Genomic DNA, 27,137 nt, shown 5'->3' with positions numbered 1-27,137 from the left:
TTACTCTCTAGGCATCCAGGTATGCTTTCCCAAGTCGCATTCTGGTTTGCGTACCTGACAGGAATTATTAATCTGGGGGCCCTGGCGATGACCGAAAGCTCATCTTCCTCCATGGGCCTGGCCTCGTAGAGACTGGGAAGAGGTGTTGTGAGGCATCTAGGGATGCTCCCTGGCTCACTAAAGCCTCGGGGTCATCCCATGGTCGGTACAAAACCGGGGCCATCTGCGATGTCCCTAGGGACATCTTCTTCCCTATCCCGGCGGAATGACCTAGCCAAATGGACACTTATTTTTCATAAAATTCATGAAAGTGGCATCCATATCATTTGTTTTCAACATACACAAAATGGAAGATGTTGACTAATTTTCTCAAACAATTTTTCCCTAGAAACTTCGATTCCTTTGCTTTTGTTCCTTCTGTTGGCCGGTCTGGTGGCTTTATCACCGTCTGGATAGCTCAGTCTTTACTGGTCACTAATGTTTTTAGAACAAATTAGTTTTTTCACTTGAGTTCCATCACTTCCATGCCATTAAGTGTGACACTTATTGGACATTGAAAAACATTTATGCCCCATGTCAAGATAATGAAAAATAGAGCTTCTCCAATGTCTTGACAATGTACAAATCCCTTTATGACGTGACCTACCTCCAATTGGGAGATTTTAATCTACTTAGATCACCTCAGGATAGGAATAAACATGGAGAGAATATCAATGAAATGTTGCTTTTCAATGAGGCTATTAGTCATCTTGGCTTAGTTGACATCCCTCTTAAAAGCAGGAGATTCACATGGAGCAACATGTAGAGTGCGCCCCTGCTCCAAAGGCTAGTCTGGCTCTTTTCTTCATTGTCTTGGACATCCAATTTTAAAAATACAATAGCTCTTCATCTTGTTATGACCACTTCTGACCATGTTCATTGTGTTATCTCCATTGAAACCTCCATTCCATAGTTAGTACTTTTTAGTTTTGAAAATAATTTAATGGATATGGAATGTTTCTTACCACTAGTGGAATTGACTTGGACCCACTCCATCCACTATGCATATGCAGCAAAAAGAATCCCAACTAGATTCAAATTGTTGAGAAAAACTTGGTCCATGAAATTATCTTCATTCGAAGAAACCATAGTAGATCTAAACTATCTTATCTCCTTACTAGAAGCCATTGAAAATTTCAGGATTTTTTCAGTTATGGAAAGCACCTTTAGATCTGCTATGAAGAAGCACTTGGTTGATCTTCTAAAACAAAAATTAACATATTCGAAGCAGAGATGCAAGATAAAGTGGGTCACTTTGGGAGATGAAAATTCAATTTTTTCAGCCCATGGACTCCAGTTAGAAAAGGAGAAATCACATTGCTTCTCTTAAAAATTCTAGTGGGTATTCTGTTAGTGAGTACTCAAAGAAACCCACATTATTGATTCATGCATACAAAGAAAGGCTAGGGAAGATTGATATTTCTAACCCAATCCCCAACATGGATTAGTTGCAACAAGGTAGTACTTACATGTCCTTCCTAGAAGCTCCTTTCACTCATGAGGAAATTGATGCAATACTCAAAAATTTCTCAAATAATAAATCCCCAGGGCCTGATGGTTTCAGTGCATAATTTTGGAAGAAATGTTGGAACATAGTTAAGAAAGATTTCTATGATCTGTCAAATCAAATTTACCAAGGAACTTTATGTTTGCAAAGTATTAATGTTTGCTTCATTACCCTAGTGCCTAAAAAGGATGATGCCTCATTTCTCAATGATTTTAGGCCTATATCTATGTTGAACTGTACTCTAAAATTTTAGCAAAGCCCGCTGGCAAATAGATTTGAAACTGATATTAAGAGTATAATTCATGAAAATCAGTATGGCTTTATCAAATCCAGAACTATCCAAGATTGTTTGGCCTCGGCCTATGAATATTTACATCACTGGCATAAGTCGAAGAAGGAGGTGGCTGCCCTCAAACTTTACTTTGAAAAGGCCTTTGACAAAGTGGAACATTCTTTCATTATGTTAGTACTCCAAGCTAAAGGTTTTGGCCCCAGTGGTGTCTATGGATTCAGCAAGTAGGCTTGTTCTGGGGTCCTTCTCAATGGGATCCCTGATTCAGTCTTCAAATGCAAAATAGGGGTCGGTCAGGGAGATCCTCTTTCCCCTCTCCTTTTTTTCTCTGGCTACTGATATGCTACAATATTTGGTCAATTCATCTATGCACAATGAGTTAATGAGAAGGCCCTTGGCTTTACATGGCTTAGACCTCTTTCCTATTATAGGGTATGTAGATGACACATTCTCAAAGAACTGTTGCCTCTGGTTTAAAGGTTAATTATTCCAAGTCCAACCTTGTCTCCATAAATATTGGGGTCCTTGCCTTTCCCTTATTTGGGCTTACCCTTAAGTACATTCGAACCAAAAAGAAATTCTTCATGCCATTGATTCAATGTGTTCAGAGGAGGTTGCCTGCAATAAATTAAGGATGATCAACTATGTTTTATGCTCTTTACCTATGTTCTACCTATGTTCACTCAAATTCTATCAGTGGGTTCTTGCCGAGGTTGATAAATATAGGAGACACTGTCTATGTAGTGATAAGGATTTGCAAAAAGAAAACCCCTCCTCTAGCTTGGACACCTTGGACCAGAGAGGCATTGGAGTCCTTAATCTCTCTGTTCAAAATGATTGTCTGCTGATGAAACATCTACATAAATTCTACAATCATGTTGATTTACCATGGCTTGGGAGTTATATTGTCCTACTGCTTTTCCACCTGCTAGGCCTAGGGAGATTTTTTTTTTGGTGGAAGGACTGCTTGAAATTCATCCCACCTGTAAGAATTTGGAAGCTTGTGACTTCATTCAAGGAAATTCCATCTTATTATGGAAAGATAAATACGCAGCTCATACATTGCAAGAGACTTGGCCTCATCTCTCCTCATTTGCTAAAAATTAGTCCATTTCCATAAAGGAAGCTCTATCTACGCCTGGTATCATTTATCTTTTTCATTTTCTCATTTTCGAGGAAGTCATGGTTCCTAGGCTCTTTTACAAGGGTTTGTGTGTGGCACTAGATTTGATTCTTGGACAATTTAATTTTGGAAGTACTTCAGCTAATAAAGTCTCTCTGGTTTATCATACCCATATGGATAATGTGTTGCTCCTGCTCTGAAATAGATGTGGGATGGATATTGTCAGCAGAAACATAAGGTTTTTGTTTTGGCTCCTAATGCAAAATCATCTAAATACCAGAGATATGCTTCAAAAGTTGTGGATGATTATTCATGTTTCATTTGTGGGCAAAGTCGGCGTGAGACAAGGAATCATTTGTTCCTCCAATGTGCATTTCCCTTATTATGTGGGCAATATTTGTGTCCTATTTGGTCTCCTCCCGCAAATGATCAAATTGATATCCATGATATCATCACCAGTCTCAAGTTTGCAATTTCACAACCTTTTTCATGGAGCTGATCATGCTAATTTTCTGGTCAATCTGGACCACACAAAATGCTTTTATCTTTCAGGCTGTTCGAGTCTTTATAGGTGCATGAAAGAAGTTTAAGGATTAAATTTCCCTTCTAGTTCACAAAGCCAAGAAAAAAATCATGCTATGGCATATCTGTTTGTGTAGAGAATTTTAGGTAGGTTTTTTTTCCTTTGGGCTTATGACCTTTAGCTAGTTGCTTCTCTCAAACAACTTTGATTTATGTACAAACTATTATTTGATATTAAAAAATAAAAAATACACAGTGAGGAAACCCACGGTTCAGCTTAAAAAGTTATTGGTCAAATCTATGTTTTATTTTTGAAACGGAGCCAATGCTATTTTTTGAAGAGTACATAGTCAACACTCAAACATCATGTTGTTGAGAAGCTGGGTGGAGTAATGCACAACAGAGAGGACAGACATGAGTGCACTAGAACGCATGAATTGTAAGGACATGCATGGGCGCGTGTTGTCGAATCTGAACTAGTATATTTTTAAAAGAAAGCAAGTACGAAATAGAAGGGACAATGTTTGCATCCTTGGGCCTGGTTGGGTCAAGCATCCTTCTCTCCATTGGGAACAGTACAAGGGAAGGACTCGACTCAAGAAGGCACGCAATTGGCACCAACTGTGTAGCTGGTTGCACCTACTGGATATGGATGTCTCCGGTATCCATATGTCGCGACCATGCAAATGTTGTTCAAAATACTATATTAGAGTACTGTAACAGACTGGATGATTTTCGTTCTACTGTATATTTGAAAGAAAGAAAGTTGTCGAGGATCGGGAGCGGACGTTCACCACCTAGCGATCCTGGAACTTTAGACGAAGCTAAGCTAAGCTGCTTTGTAGTTCTAGGTTGGTGACGATGACTAACAATATTATTTTGCCCATCAACCGTCGGATCGGCCTCTTCGCAATGACCTCAATTTTAGCCAGATCTCTCCCTACCTGCTTTTCCTTTTCGAGCAAGCACATCGCGCTCTTGCTTTCCGAAATGATCTCATCTTCAAGTATATTTTTTGACAGGCCAATTAGACGATCTCATGTTGATGCGACGGCCGGGGAGTTCACCCCTCCAAAAGAAATTGCTGAGGCGCGTGTGTGATACGATGAAATGATGTTCGATTAAGCTGGGCAACCTAACTTTGAATGTATGCGCGTACTCATGGTATCTAGAATACTTTTATTTAAAATAGACGTCGACATTGTTTGATGTAACGGTGTGCATGGTTACGCAATTGATAAATTAATCAGGTAAATCGTTTGGTACATCCTGGTACTACTTTGGGGTGGGTCTCACATGCTCAACTACATGGGTACGAACTACGAAGGTGATTTTGCTGAGCATCCTCTTAAGAGCAGCTCCAGCAGTTCACGCTCCCCACGGCCAAATCTAACGATAAATAGCGTTCATTCTGCAGCTGTTGATGCATTATGGAGTCTCGAATCTCCTGACGCATAGCAATGCACGAAGCTCACGATGCCGGCACCTGGTGATTATGCTGTGCAAGAGAACCCTCTCTGTCATATGGTGCAGCTTGTTCGCTCAGAGGAACTGCATACTTACGCTCATTCTCAATAATCATGTTGTGTAAGCACACAAAACAATTCATCACCTCCCACATCTGATCTTTGGACCAAGTCAAAGCGGGGAACCGGACGACAGCAAATCTCTGCTGGAGGACACCAAATGCACGTTCGACGTCTTTTCTTGTTCCTTGACAAACTCCACCTCCTTCGGAAGGACGGGGCTTGAGATAGTCTTCACAAATGTTGCCCACTTGGGATACATACCGTCTGCAAGATAGTATCCCTTGTTGTAGTGCCGGCCATTGATCACAAAGTCAATCGGGGGAGTATGACTCAACAACTTTGGAGAAGATCGGCGAGCACTGCAAGACGTTGGTGTCGTTGTTGGATCCTGGCATACCAAAGAAGGAGTGCCAAATCCAGAGATCATGGGTAGCCACTGCCTCAAGTATCACAGTGCAACCTTTTTTGTGACCCTTGTACATTCCCTTCCATGCAAACGGATAGTTCTTCCATTTCCAATGCATGCAGTCAATACTTCCAAGCATCCCCGAAAATCCTCGAGCTTCATTGAAAGCGAGGATCCGGGCAGTGTCTTCAACATTAGGTCGGAACACTGCTATCACCGCCCTGCAGAACCGGTAGAAACAATCAAGGGTGGTGGACTCCGTCATCCGAAGATAGTCATCGGCAGAATCACCAGGAGCTTCATATGCCAGCATCCGCATAGCCACCATGCACTTTTGGAGGGCGAAAAACCCTGCCATGCCGGTGCAATCCAACTTGCATCTGAAATAGGATTCGTAGTCTCGAAGGGCATACACAATTTTTAGGAAGAGCTTTCGGCTCATCCTGAAACGACGCCTAAAAAAAGCCTCACCGTGCAATGGACTGTCGGCGAAGTAGTCGGCGTAGAGCATGCAGTAGCCCTCCATTCACTGCCTCGGCTTGCACTTCCGGCGACCTGGTGTTGACCCACCACGGCGACCAATGGCCTTCTCCACGTACAAGCCAGACAAGCAAGCCAGGATCAACATGTGCTCCTCGTCTTGGGCGGCGGCTGCCATCTCTTCTTCAAAAAACTCGGCGGACATCTGCTCCTCCTCCTCGTCCGAGTCCATGTCCGCCCAGGCAAATGGACAAACACCTGCCAGGTGTGGTCGACGCGAGGCGCGACGCGAGGAGTTTCCCGTCGGCGGAATATAGGCAGACGACACGAGGGATGGAGGAATATAGGCTAGTGGGAGGAGGGATGGCGGAGTGCACGCAACCAGCCGACAGATTGGCGAGGGGTGGTGCCGGCGGCGAGAGAGTTACTAGAGGGGAGGGGGATTTGCTACGAGAAAGTGGTGGGGTACGCGTGTTCTCTTGCCGACAGAGCGGGCCCGTCCCCGCTTTTCTCTCATCTGGAGTCCCCGAGCGCACCCCGGGGGGCCGGGGATGGCCTGGGCTCTCCGGATGGATTAAGAGCCTATTCTGGGGGGGGAACGAGAAACCTGGGGCACGACTGGGCCGAATAACGCCGTCCGGATGAAAAAATGCATGTCGGGGACCTAGTCGGGGAGACGGCTGGACGTGCTCTAACCTAGAGGATCCAGCTTACATTCAGCAGGCCACCACAGCCATCGCGTTGGCGCTATGCGGCGAAGCAATTGATCGTCTTTTCGGATGGCAGGAACCTCTATCCTGATCCGACTACTCTCACGAAGGTGATCTTAGTGTTGGAATTTGGCCTTTGACCTAAGTACAAATGCTGAAATTCTTTTCAGCCATTCATATATGATAAGGAGTGGAATCAAATTTTAGTCTCACACTACTAGTTAAGAGAAATGTGTAGTGGTTTATAGTGAGGTTATTCTAATTCTTATAAGTGAGTGAGAAGAGAGATCTCCAGCACACTCATCCGCCATCGTCCGCCATGTCACGCCGCGGGAATCTCGCCAAGCCGAGCTTATTTTTACGGTTATGTGAATTAATCATATTATTAATTACCAGTCATTGAAGGACGTGTTAACGCAACCGTTTCGGTTTTTCTGGATTGTGGTTGTGCCAACTTGGACATGGGATACACCCCACAACCTTCCCGAACCGCATTATATAAACTCAAACGGAAACACTAACCCTGCGACACATATGCACTGCCTACTTCCAGAACCTTGCGCCGCCTCTATCGTCTTCCTCATCCCGTCCTTTGGCGTGCACCGAATCCTTTGGCGTGCACCGACAAACAGGATAGTAAGCCTTCGGAAGCCCGCCTCTCATAGAACAGTACGGGTGAGGGGTCATCAGGTTTTTGGGGAGCGCTTACGCGCGACTACTGCCAACACAACATCGTCTGACGACGAGTTCCCTAACAATGAATTCTTCTCATATGTCAACTACCTCTTTGACAACCTCAACATGTACGGCAACACTGACACTACTTCCATCACCGTTGCCGCAACCAACACTAGTGTTGCACCGTATGTGTTTCTATCTTTTCTGTTTTAGTCTTTACTAGAATTTCTAGTGTTGATATTTGTGGTAGATGAGATCGGTTTATCTTGTTGAGATGTGATTTATTCATCTACTATGCTAGTCTGCATGATTAGTTTCCTTGTTGTTTTTGTATTCATGATTTATCTATTGTTTACCCAAATTAAATCATATAGTAATTTCCTTATATATATTCAACAATCGAAAACTTGATTATAGGCAAATTAATTCAAGTGGAATTACCGTTGCTACAAGGCCATCGCACTTTGATGGTTCACATTATAAGAGATAGCGTACGAGAGTAGCTCTGTGGTTTCGTAACCCAAAGATCTATAGTGCCGCTCTTGGCAAACCCGAGGATGAACTTTCTCATGCAGAAGAGGAAGCTTACGAGAAATTTGATGCCATGTTTAAGACGGTTCTCTTCAGTGTTCCTAGGGACATCATTTTTGACCCATATATGACATTTGATAATTGGAAGGACGTGTGGGATGCGCTCGAGGCTAAATTTTGGGTCTCAGACGCTGGAACCGATTTGTATATCATGGAGCGATACTATGACTACAAGATGACTGGTGAGCGATTAGTTGTTGAGCAATCTAATGAGATACAATCACTTGCCAAAGAGCTTGAGCTGTTCAAGTGACCTTACCGGACAAGTTTGTGGCCGGTGGTATCATTGCCAAGCTTCCTCCCTCGTGGAGGAACTTTGCTACTGCTATAAAAAATACGAGAAAGTGTTTTCCATTTGAGATCTCATTGGATCTCTTCACGTGAAAGAAAAGGCAAGATAAAAGGACACACGTGCTCGAGGATTTGTTGGAGATTCTAGTACCAATGTGGTATAGAAGAAAAAAATTCAAATCCCACAAGTTCAAGAACAAAAAAAAATCTGAAGATAAAGGAAAGTTTGAAGGCAAATCAAGACCTCACACTCAACCAACTTCAAGAGAAAGAACGATAAGAAGAAATGGGCTTGCCACGTCTATGGTGATCCTGATCATTGGGCTCCTAACTGCTCGAATATCTATGAAAAGTGTGGGAACAACGACAAGACCACAATGTTATTATTGGTGGTGTGGGGCCCCGGACTAGCTGTCTGAAACACTCGTTATGCATACTCGTTCACAATCCCATGATCAGTGTGTCGTGAAAGCATAACCGAACTGGTATCAAATACCTCATCCATTACATTACCGAATAAAAAGATTACAACACGTCTCGAGACCAATACTTACATAAGAGCCGCAATGGCAGGAGATCAAAAATCACACAAAAGAAATACTTTAGACGAAAGTGTTCGCATGGCCCAGGTCATGCCATAACCCTACATGCAATTGACTGGGAGAATGTTCCTGACTCTCATAGACGTCGTCAACTCCTTCTTCATCTGTCGAACTCCACCAAGTCTGGCCAAGTAAATAGCCAGGGACAAAACCATGAGTACATTAGAATTGTACTCGCAACCACTTTAGAGAGAAGTAAAGGATATGCATATTTCGCAGTAGCAAAACAAGCACTATTCTAAGGTTACAAGGAGTGAGAGATAGTTTCTCTCGAGAGTATGACATCTCTATATCTTTGTTGAAAACCTTTTTAAAACAAGTTTCTTTGAAGACTAATAGGTAAGGATGACCAATTTTCCTTTCCGGCCATCACAGTATGACCAAAAAAACTTTTCCAACGTTCCACCGTACCTCCCAGGTACATTTCCTCCAGTCCCACTGGTTTTCTTTTACAAACCCTCTAGAAAACACTTTCATAAATCAAAACTATTCAGCGTAAGTATCATGCCTTCCCAACCTTCCATAACCGCGGATATGGCTATTCAAATAGTTTTCACTCTGCAGAGGTTGTACACTTTCCCCACAAGATCCGATAAATCCATCGGGATCATCCCTGGTTCACCAAGCGTTAAAACGCGGGGCTCAGATAATCGATCGTGGTTTTTTGCTTGCTCGACATAGCCCAAGACGTGCTGAATGAGTTGTACCTCCCAACACCATAGTCCGAGGGATTTCCAGGAGTTGCAAAGTCCCTAGATGGCTTGATCCTCCGGAATGCCTCAACCAACTGTGGGTATCTTTCAATGTGAGCTCAAAGATTGTAACCCGCGTACCTGAACAAGCAAATGGGTTGCGTCCCTTTTAGCAGGAAGAACTCAGGTCAAAGCGTCCATGGTCGAACTGCCACTACACTTGCAGGATCCAAACTAAGGCGAGACAAGCTACTATGCTACGCCCCGTGCCCATGTTGGGGTAATCTGGTTGCACTGTCAAATTGGTCAGGTTAAGCACCCAAGGCACCGAAGTTTTTTGAAAACACTTTTATCTCCACTTGCCTCCAAGAAGCAAACACTTTTTATTTTCAAAAACTCACACTTGGGCAAGGTCACCCCGTCTAAGGTTTTCAAAGAACTTCCTTCCTTGAAACCTTTTTTCATAAAACATATTTTTCAAAGGGCTTCTAACCTATAGTCCATCTTTGCTTGAAAAGCGGCAACAAGAGATGATAAGGTGTTAAGCACCACCTCACTAAAGAGATAGTCGAGTAGGTATCATTGAGGGCATCACCCGTAAGCGTGGGACACTAAAATTCCGAGTGGCATAACCACCCACATATATAAATAATAAGACATGCCATTTATAAAACTTGTAGTAATGCAAGAGTAAGACAGTAGGGCTAAGGTGTGCATCAAGAGGTGGCTTGCCTTGGTTGGCTATTTGTCCCTGGACTTCTTCTTCATGAACATCTGGTCTTCCTTCCTCTTAGAAATCCTCACCAAGATCATCTCATTCTTCTCCGATAGTACTCGCATTCTAATGTCGTAAACTAAAAGAGAAGGAAAATCAATCCTAGCCATCAATCCACACAAACCACACACAACAACAAACCACTAAATCAGAGTCACTGAACATTTCAACAAATACCCCCTAGGGCAAAAAGGGTGATCCTATTTATAAAATAACTAATTTATGGTTGCTAGAAAAGGCCTTAATAGAACATCTATTTGCTAAAAAGGCTCTTCCTAAAACATAATCTAACATAATCTACACAAGCTCAGGTGGCTAATGAATTTTGGAAACCACTAGAACAACTCAATTTCCCTAGAGGCAATTATGCCTAGAATTCCTAATTAAATAGCCAAGAGCTCTGAGTAACCAAACATGGGTTAAACTTTATACCCTTAGGTAGGTATAATCTGAGAGTGTTCAACCCAATTGGTTTTGGCGCAAAAACATGTACATAATTTCTTTAACATTTTTATAAAACCAGAAATCAGTTAAATATTTTTAAAATCTATAGACCACCAATACATTACAACAAACAAGTCCTATGCCCCTGGATAGGTATTCAAACAAGGGTTCACACAAAATTGGATTCACTAAATTTAAAGCTATACAATAATTTCTAGAATTTTTATACTGAAAAGGGCTATGTTTTGGTTTCAAAAATCGTAGAAATAAACTAGAGTTCACAAAAATATTCCTTTGAGCACACTTAAAGCCTAATGTGATACTAACCACTGGGAGTTGGTTTTGATTCAAAAACAGTTTTATTCTTCAAACTCGAAATCACCCAAGTCCCTACCGGCCAGATCTAAGTTTCCAAGTTACACGGAAACCGGGAAGCTCTTGTATGTGAAACCTATGCCAAAATAAAGCTACAAAGACCTACTTTTTTAAAAAAATTGTCTCGCTGCAAAAAGATAAACCTAACTCCCAAAATTAATTTAATACTAAAACAGAAACATTTCAGAAACATGGATACCATTAAATATATAGGGTAGGGATTAACATTCATGCAACTCCAGTTGGTTAGGAATTTGTTTAGGCGAATGCAGAATTTTGAATCATCAATTTTGGACATGGGTGGAATTTTTATTGGATTAAAACCTCAGACACGCCTATCAGGACAATATTAGGAGAAAAAGAGAAAGTAATTGAATCCAGCGCAGACCGGCCCATTACCGTAGGAGGCACGCGGGAGGAGTCGTTTTGACTATCGGGGCATATCCCTGCCCCGTCAACGCGAGCCCCGCAAAATCCACATGCACCCATTGGATCTAATCCAACGGTGCCACGTCTTCTTCCTCCCCGCGACATGCATACAACGGCCGGAAACCCTAATAGAAAAAAAGGTCGTGTGCTCACCACAACTCGTGGAATCCGACGAGACCCGGTGCGTTGGACACAACAAAGACGAAGCTTTCGAATGGATGTCGCTACAGCGAAAATAGCAACGGTCGAAACAGCGGTTGTCGATGGTGCTCTCCCATGCTGTTAATGAACACGTCTCATCGGGCCAACCTGGGGAGCAAGATGGGGCACGTTAGCGAGAGGGGAGATAGGGGCTTCAAAATAAACAGAGAGGGATAGAAACAGTGGAGTAAATCGACAACAACCCTCTACATCTACGGAGATTCTCAACGGCGAGCACAAGCTATAGAGAGAGACGGGATCTCTCTGCTCGGTTGACGATAGCGGAGTGAGAGAGGATCCTAGTGGCGAGACTGTATCACTGGGGGAGTCCTGGGAGCTTTAAAAGGAGCCACCGGCGTCCATGGTACTTCGGGTGCATGTGTAGAGAGAGGAGGGGCGATGTCTCGTGAATGGCTGGGATGGGCGGTGTCGTGGGGTCTGTAGTGCGCAGAGACCATTTTGGAACGGAGTTGCTGTCGGTGGTGCTTGGGAACGACTGGGGACGGAGGAGTTGTGTGGGTGATAGGGTGACAGCTAGGTGTTTGAATAAATGCCGGCGGCGGGGCGAGGTCGCATGCATGCAGCATGATGCAGGGCAGCGCCTGCCCGAGCATGGGTGAGAGGGTGACAGTCCACTCAACCATCGAACGATAGCTAAGGTCACCGAAACAGGTATGTCGGGTGTCCGGTGTGAGCGTGGCCGGTGTGAGCAGGTCCCCCATTGGCGGTCTGTGGCGCGGGAGGGCTCCAGACAATGTCTAAGAGAGAGAGGAGAGTACCTGGTCGTGTCAACGGCCACTGGCATGTCGTGCATGTCCTGCATACGAGAGAGAGGGAGATGTCTCCTTCGCGGGTTCCCAAGAGAGAGAGGGGACAAGAGGGGCTAGGAGGAGACAGAGAGAGGTGGAGGCATGCAAGAGGAGTGTGTAGTGTCAGGGCAAGCCTTTTACTTGGCTGGTGGTGAGTGGAGGTGGATAAATCACGACATCAAGTGCCCGCGCACGGCATTTCCAGCCTCCTCCTTTTCTTTCTTAAATCTCTTTCTTTTTCCAACATTCCAAGCACATAGGAGCCAGAGGGATCGACTAGGGAGAGTGAGAGGCGCTGAAGAGGTCAGTGGGGAGGTTTGGTGTTGGCTCAAAAAAGAAGGAGAAAAAAAGAGAGATGGGAAGGAGTGGGCATGGATTTCTTTCATGGCACGGCCGACACACCTTGCCAAGTCCAAAGAGACTATGCGAGGCTCCACAAAACAATGTGTGCCATCCCAGATCCAAAGCACGAGATGATTGGTCAATAAAATGGCCTTAAGATGATAAAGGATATAGAGACTAAAACACATGAAATGATCAAATGATCATCTATTTGGACCAAGGCTTGGTAATTGAGGTCATGATGGTATATAGATCAGATAGGTGTGCTTGTGGAACAAGTGTTGCCATTTAAGTTGATTTTTAACTAATTTAGTTTTGAACACTTTATGAGTTGGTCCAAAATTGAAAGAAAATGATTTGAAACAAATTATGAAATTTTGTAAAGTAGAAAAGTAGGTTTTGGGTTCAAGGGGTCCTACTAGCATATGATAGTTTAATGAAATGTTCCCAAAATCATTAAGAGGGTAAAAGTGCAAGAAATGACATATACACTAGTATCATGCATTAAAATAAGTTTTAAATAAATTATATTTCAAAAGGAAAAGGCATAAGTTCTAATACCATGTGTTTTTTTGTTTAAAAACCAAAGGAAGAAGGAAAATATTTTAGAGAAACTCTTTTTAGAGTGGAAAGAGATGGTGCAAAATACCACTCACCTTCCCTATTTTATTTGAGAAAATAAGTTGAAATACTTTTGATAAAACTAGAAATATTTTTGTGTTTAAAATAGAGGGGAAGTAAATGAGGGTTTTGTGAATTTTGGAAAAGAAATAGAAATAACTTGATTTGAGAAATAATAATTTTAGGAAAAAATTATCTCAAGGGTAGATGATTACTACACAATGTATCCATCATTTTCCACTCTTGGTTTTGTGAAGGTTTAAACTTGAATTTAATAAAAACAAGAGATTAGAGTGTGAGAAGGGATCTAGAGCTAAAATATTAGATAGGGTATAAGATCAAGTTAAATATATGGGTTGCAAGGATATAATGGGACACGCAAGACGTGGGAGTTGTAGAGGGAGTTTCATAGATGACATCCATGCCTTGAGTTCACCTATAATAGGTTTGAGGGCTTAGAAAATAACTGCCAAAGTTTGAATCTTTTAACACTGTCAAAAATAGATTATTGTCGTGGCCTCAAAACCATCAAGGATAATGGGGTAGATGACTAATCTGGTCCAAATTAAGCATTGGTAGGGTTGGGAAGTCCACACGACAAGGTAGGTCAAGGGCTAAGTGCATTGTCTCATATGGCAAAGGATATATATAGCTAGAGTCTCCAAAATTGAATCTCATAACAGTTTTTGACTTAGCCAAATTTGGAGTTGTTCCAAGGTTGGTGTCTAGGGTTCAAGATATAAAAGGATTAGAGAGTACATGATTTTCAAAACTTTAATAAAGTATAGGGTGAGCTAAAGTGCATCACAAGGAGGATCTCAAGGTACGTGCATTCATGATTCCACAAATGGAAGGGTTTTAATTGGTGAGTTGCTAGTTGGCTTTACCCCTAGAAGGGTTATGCTTTGAGGTAGCTCAAGAAAATTTACCTAGACCAACAGATCAAGGCAATTCATCTACAAGCAGATCAAAACAAATTCATCTAAACAAACACTTAGAAAAAGTTTATGTTCCCCCTGATTTTTGCACACTGGACACATAAACAAGGTTGCAAAAGTTGGGGTGTTACAGGTGGTGATACTGAGATGAAGGACGGTAGGTATGGTATTGTGCCTACTGTCCTTTCAATATGCAATTCTCCTGATTGTTGGATAGATACGGGTGACAATACACATGTATGTTCTAATATTTTCAGGTTTTCTTCTTATTAGGTCGCAAGGACTTCCTCCGTGCTGATGGGGAATAGCCCACGTGATTCTATTCATGGTGTTGCTACGGTAAATTTGAAGTTTACTTCGGGGAAGACCGTTCAGCTGAATAATCAGCAACATGTTCTCTCCATCAATAAGAATATTTTAAGCGGATCGTTTTTATGTAGAGATGGTTTTAAGTTGGTTTTTGAGTCCAATAAATTTGTAATTTCTAAATATGGACAATTTGTTGCAAAGGGTTATGATGCGGAGGCTTGTTCCGCTTATCTTTGTCAAACTTATGTACTCAAATTAATTATTAATCATGCTTGCAATTATAGTGAGTTAAATATTTTTCATTCACAACTTTGTCATATTAATTTTGGATGCATGACTGGCTAGTCAATATGAATTTAATTCTGAAATTTACTACGGTCAAGAGTTCCAAGTGTTACAGGTGTGTGCAATCTAAGCAACCTCGCAAGTCTCACAAGACTGTCGAGATAAGGGACTTGGCACCGCTGGAACCCATACATCCAGATATTTATGAAATGAATGACGAGTTAACAAAATGTGCAAAGAGATACTTCATGAATTTAATTGATGAATCCACTCGATATTTTTTATGTGTACCTTCTAAAATCTAAAGATGAAGCTTTTCATCACTTTAATGTCTATAAAGCTGAAGCAGAAAACCAACTTGATTGAAAGATTAAATGATTTAGGTCTAAACATGGTGGAGAGTATATTTCCAACCAGTTTGATTCTTTTTGTGCAAATTATGGTATTATCCATGAGAAGATGCTTCCTTACTCACCTAGTCAAATGGTGTGGCATAAGAAAGAACCGTACTACTCTAACTATTTGGTTAACGCGATGTTAGATACATCGGGTCTATCCAAGGTATGGTGGGGCGAGGCGATAATGATTGCGTGTCATGTCCTAAACCGTGTTCCCACAAAGAACAAAACAATTACTCTATTTTAGGAATGAGAAAGGAAAAGATTGAAACTCTCCTACTTACGAACTTGGAATTGTTTGGCGAATGTAAATGTACCGATACCAAAGAAGCGCAATCTTAGACCAAAACCGATGATTGTACTTTTCGGGATATTCATTTGATAGCACTGGATATAGATTTTTTACAGTGAAATCTGACGTATACGACATGCATGTTAGTACAATTATGGATTCAAATGATGCGACTTTCTTTGAGGATTTATTTCCCATAAAGACATGTCTAGCTCATCAAATCAGGAGATGATAGTTCATCTAGTGAGGAGTTAATTATAATTCCTGAACCTACCATTGCGACAGAACACTATGATAATCCTATGGAGGACGAGAATGAAGCTCCCAAAAGGAGCAAGATACAGAGGACTGCAAAGTACTTTGGTGATGATTTCATTGTGTACCTCGTGGATGATACTCTCACTTCTATTTATGCAGTTTATGCATCTCAGGATGCTGAATACTAGAAGGAAGCTATCCGGAGAGAGATGGATTCCATCTTAGCTAATGGTACTTCGGAGAGGTTACTGATCGTTCTTATGAGTGCAAACCTGTAGGATGTAAATGAATGTTCAAGAAAAAGCTTAAGCCTTATGGTACTATTTAAAAGTACAAGGCATGGCTTGTGGCCAAGGGTTATATCTAAAAAGAAGGCAAATACTTGTTTGATACATACTCAAATATAGCTCGATTGACCACTATTTTAGTACTACTTTCCTTGGCTTCCTCATATGGTCTTCTCGTTCAGCTAATGGACGTTAAGACAACTTTCCTAAATGGAGAACTCAATGAGAAAATCTATATGTAGTAGATGGTCAAGAAGAAAGTTGTGTAATTTATTGAAGTATTTGTATGGTCATAAGCAAGGACCTAAGAAGTGGCACGGGAAGTTCGAAATAACTCTAAGTGCTGAAGGATTTGTTGTAAACGAAGCTGACAAAGTGCGTTTACTATCGCCATGGTGGGGGCGATGTAGTTATCTGTTGTCTATATGTTGATGAAATATTGATATTTGGGATCCACCTTACTGTTATTAAGGACCTCAAAGAGTTCCTATCTCGTTGCTTTGAGATGAAAGACTTAGGAGTAGCTAATGTAATCTTAAACATCAAGTTGCTGAAGGATGGCAATGGTGGGATTACATTGCTCCAGTCATACTATCTAGAAAATATATTGATTAGTTTCGGGTATAGCGACTGCAAATCTTCTCCAACGCCGTGTGCTAATTCAAAAGAACCAAATAATTGCTATAGAACAATTGCGATACTCGCAAATCATTAGATCGGTTATGTATTTATCCAGCGCTGAGGCCTCACATCTCTTTGTTGTAAGAAAACTCGGCCAAATTGTATCAATTTTGGAGATTTTCATTTGCATGTTCTTGAGAAATTTTTGTGCTATTTGAAAGGCACTACGAGCTATGGTATTCACTATACTGGATATCCAAGGGTACTTGAGGGCTATAGTGACTCAAACTGGATATCTGATGCTGATGAGACTAACGCCATGAGTGGTTGTTTATTTACACTTGGTCGGGTGGCGCTTTTTTCTACAATACTTGCAAGCGTACCATCTTAATAAGGTCAATAACAGAAGTAGAACTCACATCATTAGACACAACCACAGTTGAAACAGCGTGGCTTCGTGAGCTCTTGATGGACTTACATTTGGTTGAGAAACCAATACCATCTATTCTGGTGAACTGTGATAATCAAACTATGAACATCAAGTAAAGAATTCTAAGGATAATATGAAGTCATTAAGACATGTGAAGATGAGAATGAAAATCTATTAGAAAAATGAGAAACTCCAGAGTTATTGCGTTGGGTAATATCGAAGCATCTAGAAATCTGGAAGATCCACTCACAAATGGTCTATCATGCATTGTGCCAGCGAATACATTAAGAGAGATGGATTTGCGACCCACACTATGAGTTGTCCACATCGGCAACCTACTCTATGTGATCGAAGATGCCGTGAATTAGAGTTGGGAGATAAGTTGTAGGTCATCTGGGAGGAGCATATCCCTTTATTCAATTTACCTCTCCATGAAGATCCAATACTCTCATAATCTGCATGGCATGTTTATATTTATCTTAATGTGTTATGAGTAGCTTAATTAAACAAATATATTGTCTTGCATAACATCTTCTGAAGAAGACACCTATATGAGTTTGGCTATCAAATGTCGCAGTCCATGAGTTTGGTGCTCTCTAATAAATTCAGGAAATGTATAAGCTCCACGGCAAGCGGAAGCCTTGAGCAGCCTAGTATCGGTCTAGGCTTTGTGTAAAGCTAGTGTAAAACTCGTAGTTCAAGGCATAGTGCACTAATGAAGTTGCAAACTAGTGTAATATAAAATTATTAGTGCGAGTTTAACTTACAGTCTCCACCATGCACCAGTATATAAATAATAAATAATGTTCTGAAATAATCGTATTTAACATGTCAATGAGACTTTGTGGGGATTGTTGGAATTTGGACTTGGGCCTTAGCCCATAGCCCAATACAAATTACAAAATTCTCTTTGGCGCATTCTTGTATGGCAAGGGGTGAGATAAAATTTAGTCTCACACTGCTAGTTGAGAGAGAGAGATGCGGAGTGGTTTATAAAGGGAGTTTTTCTAGTCCGTGTAAGTGAGTGAGAAGAGAGACAGACCTCGAACACACCTCCTCCACTACCCGCCTCGCCACGACGCGAGCTGCGGGAATCTCACCGAGCCGAGCTTATCTTTTTGTTCATAAAATTAATCGTGTCATTAATTATGAGTCACTAACGGACACGTTAACGCACCCGTTTCGTTTTGGTTTTTCTGGATCGTGGTTGTGCTGACTCAGACGTGGGTTGCGCCCACCGACATTCCCGAACCACACTATATAATCTTGGATGCAAACCCTAGCCCTACAACACATATGTGGCTGCCTCCTTTTAGAACCTTACGATGTCGCTATCGTCTTCCTCAATCTGTTGTTCAGCGTGCATATATCAATAGGACAGTAGGCCTCCGGAACCCGCCTTCTGTAGAACTATATGGGTGAGGGGTGATCAAGTGTTTGGGGAGCGCTTACACATGACTACTACAAACATGATATGTTCCAAAGACAAGTTTCCCAACAGCGACTTCTTCCCAGACGTCAAAGACCTCTTTGACAACCTCAACATGGGTTTGCCATCGCCACTGCCATTGGCGCGACAATGTCAACGCTGCACCGCATGTGTTTTTTTCTTTCCGGTTTCAATGTTTACTAGAATTTCTAGTTTTCATATTTGTGGTAGATGCGATCGGTTTATCTTGTATGGATGAAATCTGAACCAAGACCGAGATTTTGTTTCCAATCTAAGCATAGATGCCGGTACATGGCGCTTTGATCCGCTTAGTCTGTGGTCTGTATTCTGCCGCATGCTAGCCGTCAGCCGCCGCCTCTCTCACGCCAAGCCGATGGTGCTACCATATTAGAGCATCTCCACCGGCGGCTCCGATAGCGTTTTGGGGGTCGGCGTCGTTTTTTGGCTCGCACCGGCACGCCCCAAACAGTGCCGGCTAGTTTTCGAGCCCAATAGAATCGTCGGCATCCCCGTGCCGACCCCTTCGTGTAGGGCGCGAATCGGGCGCGCTGGCGCCTCGCGGCACGACGGTTTTCGCGGGTGGGGGCGCCTTGTCAGCAAGAGGACGCGGCGGTTCGCATCGGCCGCTATGCGGGAAGGTTGGTCGTCGGCGTTTAATGGTCTCCCACGCGGAAAACGAGGGGGCCATGAGGGTAGACTGGCCACGCGGAGTCCAGTCGCCTACGCCGATGTAAATGCGGGTAGTTGGCACCGCTATTTAGTACGTATGTCGTCCACCACCGCGGTGCTATCCTCTCATCTCCACCACCGCTGCCGCGCCATTCTCTCCTCTCCACCTCAAAAATTCTGCGCCGTCTTAAGACGACGTACTCCATACTTGGCTTCAATGGCCGCGCGCTGCCTACGGCGCCTCCACCAACACTGTAGCCGGAGCCGGAGTCGCAGCCCGACGCAGACTACAGCTCCGATGACACCGCGGACCCATGGTTCGCAGCGTGGCACGAGGCCTACGTCGCAGACGCGGAAGCTCAGGCGGCGAAGTAGGCAGCGCAGTGGGTCGAACAACCACAGGCCCCGCTGACCCGGAGCAGGCATCGATCCTGGTGTCGTTGAACGCGCATCACTTCCGAAGGTTGAAGGAGGAGCATCGGGAGTTTGTCAACGACGCGAACCTCGAGCACGCCCTCGAGATCTCGTGCCAGCGAGCAGCCACGGAAGAGGCGGGTCGCCTCCGCATGGAGGCGGAGCGACAGAAGCACATCGAGCTGAACGCTCATCGCCACTATGAGGCGTTCGCCCGCGAGCAAGCGTGGCGCGCCCAGAATGAGGCTTCTCGCAAAGGCTGGCAGCGTGGGGACAGCGCCGCCGACAAGCTCCTGCGACGCCGGCTGCCAGGCTCCACCGCTAGATGCGCAAAACAAGGAATGAGAGGCGGGCACGAACGCAGGCGGCATAGGCGAAGAATGACGACGAGGCAGGCCCGTCGCGCGCCCCAACTGACAGCCAGTAGATTAGGGTTAAGTTTAAGTTTTATTTTGGTTAAAATTTGAGTTACTTTTGCATAATTTTGTATGAATTTCGTAGGAACTTTGGTTTTAAATGTCATTCCAAATTTCAAAATCTATGGGGCTGGCGTATAAAGGACGCAGGTGTGGGAGCAGCATTCCCAAATAGAGCATGCTCTACCAGCGACCTCCATACGACAATACCAACGTCCCTGCCGGCACCTATTTGGGGACCGCCGGTGGAAAGTTTGAAGATCGTGGGATCAGAGAGTGGGCGTAAATCCATTATTTGGTGAAAGGTCAATTTTACCCTTGCTCAATTTAACGGTAGATATCGAAGAGGTGCAGCATTCTTAAGGGAGGAAGTACTGGTACCTCTCACGGTACTACCCAAGCACGATAGAATCTTTAAATTGACATAGCCAGTTGATTTCGGCAATTGATCCATCACTCTCCCAGAATTAATGGCATTTTTCAACGTAAAACGTCTCTCAGAATCCATTTTTGCTCATCATCATGGATATATGTATATAGTATGGAGTAAAACTTAATCAACTGGTCATGATGCTATATTCAATAATTGACACAGCCAGTTGATTTCGGCAATTGCTCCATCACTCTCTCTCAGAAGTAGTGTCATTTTTAAACATAAAACGTCTCCCATAATCCATTGAGCCGGCCGGGGAACATAAAAATAGGCAAAGTACAGGATTTTGATTAGGGGCCAATCAATAATGTTGGATTCGACATTTTGACAGGCGAGTCCGCGAAGATCTTTCCTCATCTTCCTTTCGAAATGTGCAGTGCAAGGCTTTCTCGCCTGGTTGATGTCTGATTTGGATTTCTCATCCGTTTCTTTCCCCTTTTGCAGCTAATTTACCACGAATATGGCTTTTAGCTAGGGTCGCCTGCACTTTTACCTTTCACTTCTGGGCAGCTCACCAGAAGCGGTACGCGACCACGCAGGCAAATCAAACAAGAGCCGATAGGAATGCATGCTAGCTAGCTATACAAAACATGGTCAAACGAGATGGTTGTGGATGGCTGGCTTTAGCCGCACTCCAAAGCTTGCCAGTCCAGCTTGCTGGATCGATGGAGCTAGCTCCGGCCGGCCTTGATAGCTCATCCACCGAATCACCAAACAAGAATTGCCATCTAAGCTGCGTATCCTACCAATGACAATGCATGGACTAAGGGTCTATACAGTACTCAAAGGGAATGACGATTTCTCGCGGTGGTAGTTGGTGCACACGCGGGCTTAATATTTGGCGTACCCTATATATACAAACAACTCAAGCGCTTCTTCCAGCATCCATTCCGTTCCATCCTCTAGCACCCGTTCCTCTGCTCTCCTCGAGAGCTCGGAAGGGCAATCTCCACATATAGAGCTAGCTAGACCTAGCTAGATACCATACCATGGCCATGGCTATCTCCTCCCTTCTTCGTCCTTGGCCTCTTGCCATGGCGACCCTGATGGTGCTCATCATCCAAGCTCAAGGCATCACCAGACACTACGATTTCAACGTATGTTTCCACGCCCGATAGCTAGCTAGTTATAGCTACTAGCTATCCATGCATATGCATCTTGTTGATTTAGGGACTCTTGTGTCCATTATCTTGATTTGCCACACACGTACGGTACGGTGTCTGAATATTAACCTTGATTGTTGTAATCTGCAGGTGCAAATGGCGAACGTGACGAGGCTGTGCGGCACCAAGAGCATCGTGACGGTGAACGGGCAGTTCCCAGGGCCGGAGCTCATCGCGAGGGAGGGCGACCGCGTCCACGTCCGCGTCACCAACCACGTCGCGCACAACATGTCCATTCACTGGTACGTACTTCATCTACCTTTTCGCTTTTAGCTTTAGTAAGCTCCGCCGTCGCCGAGCTCGCAACCATTTCTGCACGAAGCTGTCCGCTCTTCCTTTTCGGCCAAGTTGCCCCACTCTTTTGACACACCGTCGCTGTCGCCCGCAGGCACGGCATCCGGCAGCTGCAGACGGGCTGGGCGGACGGGCCAGCGTACGTCACGCAGTGCCCTATCCAGACGGGCCAGACCTACGTCTACAAGTTCACCGTCACCGGGCAGCGCGGCACGCTGTGGTGGCACGCGCACATCTCCTGGTTCCGCGCCACCGTCTACGGCGCCATCGTCATCCTCCCCAAGCTCGGCGTGCCCTACCCGTTCCCCGCGCCGCACGAGGAGGTGCCCGTCATCTTCGGCGAGTGGTGGGCGGCGGACACGGAGGACATCATGAGCAAGGCGCTCAAGGTCGGCGGAGCGCCCAATATCTCCGACGCTTACACCATTAACGGGCTTCCCGGCCCGCTCTACAACTGCTCAGCCAAAGGTACGTTCGCTTGCTTGCAGTCTGTGGTGTGCTTCCATGCATCTTTAGTTTTAGTCGCAAACTCGCAATCACCAGAGCCAAAAGTGTGCTTGCTGATCGAGAGCTTTTCAATCATCAACCAAATCACCGAAAGTGAATTCGAAGAATATTCCGATCCTTCCTTCAAACGGAACGGAATGGTGCGTTGGTTGTTAAGGATTATTGTAGAGTTTAGTGTGTCATTGGAACAACACAGTGATACCTGACCTAACATTTGGTGCACCTTAGCCGTTGATGTTTGTTGGTTCCGGCCGGTGCTACGTTAACAAGAACTTAGCTACGTTACACCTATATACCTAGGACTTCCTGGCCAATTAGGTTTGCTAGCTTTCTACTCATGCAAATTACTGAATTACCGTGCATATATGGAACGCATACAGATACGTTCAAACTGAAGGTCACGCCAGGGAAGACGTACCTGCTGCGCCTCATCAACGCCGCGCTCAACGACGAGCTCTTCTTCTCCGTCGCCAACCACACCCTCACCGTCGTCGAGGTCGACGCCGTCTACGTCAAGCCGTTCACTGTCAAGACCCTGGTCATCTCCCCGGGCATGACCACCAACGTCCTCCTCACCACCAAGCCGGTGTACCCCAACGCCAACTTCTACATGGCCGCCGCGCCCTACTCCGTCATCCGCCCGGGCACCTACGACAACACCACCGTCGCCGGCATCCTCGAGTACCACAAACCAGGCTCACCTTCTACGCCAAGCTTGGACAAAACCTTGCCGCTCTTCAAGCCGACCCTGCCGTTCTTCAACGACACCAAATTCGTCACCAGCTTCACGACCAAGCTCCTCAGCCTCGCCAGCAAGCAGTACCCGGCGGCGGTGCAGCAGTCGGTGGACAGGCGGTTCTTCTTCACGATCGGGCTGGGCACGCTCCCGTGCCCCAAGAACATGACCTGCCAGGGGCCCAACGGCACGCAGTTCGCGGCCGCCGTGAACAACGTCTCCCTCGTGCTCCCGTCCATGGCGCTCCTGCAGTCGCACTTCACCGGCCTGTCCAGGGGCGTCTACGCGTCCAACTTTCCGGCCATGCCGCTGTCGCCGTTCAACTACACCGGGACGCCGCCGAACAACACGCACGTGGCCACGGGGACCAGGCTGCTCTCGCTGCCCTATAACACCTCGGTGGAGTTGGTGATGCAGGATACCAGCGTTCTCGGGATCGAGAGCCACCCCCTGCACCTTCACGGCTACAACTTCTTCGTGGTCGGGCAAGGGTTCGGCAACTATGACCCCACGAACGACCCGGCCAAGTTCAACCTCGTCGACCCGGTCGAGCGGAACACCGTCGGCGTGCCGGCCGGCGGGTGGGTGGCCATTCGCTTCCTTGCAGACAACCCAGGTAACCAGATCGATCGATCTATATATAATCCATACGTGAAACACACGGTTCCCTAAGATCGAACCAGCTTTGTCAGATAATTGGGCATGACAATGTTTGTGAATGTGTGTGCAGGTGTGTGGTTCATGCATTGCCATTTGGAGGTGCACACAACGTGGGGGCTGAGAATGGCATGGGCCGTGCAGGACGGGACCAAGCCGAACGAGAAGCTGCTTCCCCCGCCGTCCGATATGCCCAAGTGCTAGATGTACCTGATCGCAGCTGATGATGATGGATTCTCCCCCCTCGTTTTGATTTGTTCGCCAATTTGCGATTGATTTCTCCTGCAGGAGAATTTAACGTGTTTAGAAATCTTGTTCATAGCTGACCTTCTTACATTTTTCTTATTTCGTTTCTTTAAACTTTTGATGAACCATGTTTTGGTACTTGTTGAATAATAAACAATGAAGTGAATTGCACGAGACATCCCAAGCCTGTCTTTGTTGCCTCGTGGGCCTTCTGGTTAATACAGCCCAACTGACGGCCGTCCCCAACAAGCCTAAGGCTATGGGGGTGTGCCTCGGTGCCCCCCCCCCCCCCCCCCTCCTCCTTTTGCTCCACGATTCTGAGAAGTTGGAGTTGCTCCAGTTTTTGGTATAATTATGTGAAGTCGAATTCGTGAAATATAAAAATGCCTCAGAGCACACTTGGATGCACCGCGTGATCGCTTAAATCTTTGGCCGGAGCAATCACGAAGGCTACGGTGGATGCTGCACGGTCCAGTTAAGTCACGTGCAGACCATGTAGGAGAGAGTTCTGCAAGAAAAGACATGAAAGTTTTTTCTGAGAAAACGGCAGTTGTTCTACCAAATTAATTAAGCCGGAGGAAAAAAATAGTCTGGGTTACAAGCTTAGAGAGGGACTAGCTGATACATAAAAGACAGAGGACTAAAACAGTAAGAAAAAACTAGGCTGCTAATGTAACTACTCGCCAACATCAGCGCATGTCTCAAGCGAACGATCTCCCCTGTGTCTTCTTATGTAAGTAGGTTCCAAACAACCATAGATCACTTTTTTTTTGAACATAAGTGGGGTCAGAAGATCCCGGTGGAGCTCTTATATTGAACCAAGTGGCAGGTACATTTTACAGAAAAGCCCTTTTACATCTCTTGCACAGACAAACCTAAACTTTGAAGAAAGGGCCTTCCACTTTACAAAAACCACCCTGACCAAAATAGAGAAAAAGCAATCGGGTCCAAGGTAGTCTCCGCCACGCACCGCCGGCGAACTCCAGGCGTCTCTGCCGAGTTTCGAGCGCATGATGCTGGAACGCTCATTGCCGATGCCAAGGTCAAGCCCCTGGCGACCACCAGAGAGACGGGGACGAACCACTTGTCTCCCTCGTGGCGTCGAGCTCCAACAGCCGACCGAGAGGGCCTCCGCCATGGAGGTTGAAGAAATCGGGCCACCATATTGGCCAAGGATCACAGTGACATGCTTGGTCACCGCGTGTTCCGCTCGACGAAGATCAGCTCTAGAGAAGGAGCCAGCAGATCTGCCAAAAGCAGGGTCGTCGGAGATCCCATCCCAATCCCCACCGCCGCGGTGGCCAGAGAGAGAGGGATCGAAGACGAGCTCGCCTAGATCTGGTGACTCGATGAAGGCTTTTATTGGAGAGGGTGACGCCGTCCTGCCGCCACTCGCCTTTGTCACCGACCACAGGCGCACCACGAGCAGCTGCAGCACCGCCGCCAGCAGCAGGGAGAAGCCCCGACTCCACCGCCACCACCTCAACACGGGCATCACGCCAATATCCACAAGGGTAAACAGCAAAACTAGAGAAAGAGAAGACCTAGACTAACCTAGACTATGTCGGCGCGTCACCTTCACCGCCTCCGACCGGCTATTCCGGCGGAGTGGCTCCGGATCTGCCCGGCGGAGAGAGAGGTGGAGGCCAAGTACTGTAGGGGGTAACTCCAGCAAGTTGAACCGCCCTTAGATCACATTTAATAAACTCGAGGACCTAGCATTCAGCAACATGTGTCTGTTGAAAGACATGCATGCATAGCTCCTTCTAGATGTGTCACGCCCCGGCAACCATCAGTTCATCTTAGTTCTTTTTTTTTAGCGGAATCAGTTCATCTTAGTGAGCACATCATTCATAAACCGCTACCAATCCGCGGGAGATGAGAATTGATGGCACTGAATCTCCATTGCAACCTCCAACCAACTGAGCAATTAGATGCCAACTAGGCCGAGAGTATGGCTATGAGAGGTTGTCTCCATTTCATCACAGGCTGGTACGCAATGTTCCCAGTGTTCCAACCCCCTCGCTTGTAGAATGCCATTAGTAAGGATGTGTTTTCTTAGCCACATGCCAGTAGTATCCATTTAGGTTGGACTTTAGATTTCCAGAGCTTGGAGAAGTCAATGGCAGAGAAAGACCCTAGGAAATGTGCTTTATAACTGAAAGTTGAGTTCTATTGTGAAGAGGCATTGAGATGTCAAATAATTTGGTCCTCTCCATTGGATTGGTTGTTGCTTCGAAATTTAATCCATTTTTTCGAAATGAGGAAATGCCCCGCCATCTGCATCAAAGAGATGCAATTTAATACATAGAATTGTGAATCCCGTAAGTAGCTCTGAATTTAATGTAGTGAAGCCCTGTCATCCACTTGTCCACCGTCATGGCCTGAGCAACAGTTAATTTTTCAACCTTATTAACTTATACAGACTTGTAGCTATCTCATTCGGAGGCCCGAAACAGCTTCACCTAGCCATCTTGATGTCTAGAAACTGGAAACATTAACATCCTAATGGTAAATTGGTAATGTGAGTACACGCATGAAGAGGGATGCATCTGGTTGATCACAGTGAACTTTAGTTCCAATCCATGGGAGCTGTCGGTCTTTCCACTCATATCATTTCCATTGTAATCGCTACTCGTAGTGTGACCGTGTAGATTAAGTCTAATGGTGTGCCTATGTCTCAGTTGACTGATATTTTTTTAAGTCTCAGTCAACTTAGCAAAACCGTAAGTCTAATCAGGTGCATTAGTCGCTAGAACCGATTACTTGGTCTGACAAGCGATTAAACTGTAAATGCCGATTAATTGGTCTACCCCAACGGCCAAAAGATTGACCCATCCGCCCGCCCAACCGCCTCCCAGCACACTCTGCCCTCA

The 27,137-nt window shown here is 45.0% G+C and overlaps 2 protein-coding genes across 2 annotated transcripts; one reads left to right on the top strand and one right to left on the bottom strand.

Moving 5' to 3' along the window:
- Positions 1-5,323: 5,323 nt before the first annotated feature.
- On the bottom strand, positions 5,324-6,130 carry LOC139838175 (uncharacterized). The gene is made up of 3 exons (XM_071827548.1): positions 6,018-6,130; positions 5,485-5,798; positions 5,324-5,400 (listed from the first exon to the last, which is right to left on the bottom strand). The coding sequence occupies exons 1-3, from the start codon at positions 6,128-6,130 to the stop codon at positions 5,324-5,326; spliced, it is 504 nt and encodes a 167-aa protein (XP_071683649.1).
- Positions 6,131-21,528: 15,398 nt separating this feature from the next.
- Positions 21,529-24,437, top strand: LOC127344497 (laccase-4). Its single transcript, XM_051370790.1, has 5 exons — positions 21,529-21,755; positions 21,912-22,063; positions 22,210-22,583; positions 23,003-23,974; positions 24,089-24,437. Exons 1-5 carry the CDS (start codon positions 21,648-21,650, stop codon positions 24,217-24,219), a joined length of 1,737 nt encoding a protein of 578 aa, XP_051226750.1. The 5' UTR covers positions 21,529-21,647; the 3' UTR covers positions 24,220-24,437.
- Positions 24,438-27,137: the final 2,700 nt, after the last annotated feature.

This window comes from Lolium perenne, chromosome 3 (genome assembly GCF_019359855.2).
Source record: "Lolium perenne isolate Kyuss_39 chromosome 3, Kyuss_2.0, whole genome shotgun sequence".
NCBI lineage: Eukaryota > Viridiplantae > Streptophyta > Magnoliopsida > Poales > Poaceae > Lolium > Lolium perenne.
The sequence above is the reverse complement of the archived record's forward strand: the minus strand, read 5'-3'. Positions and strand labels throughout refer to the sequence as shown.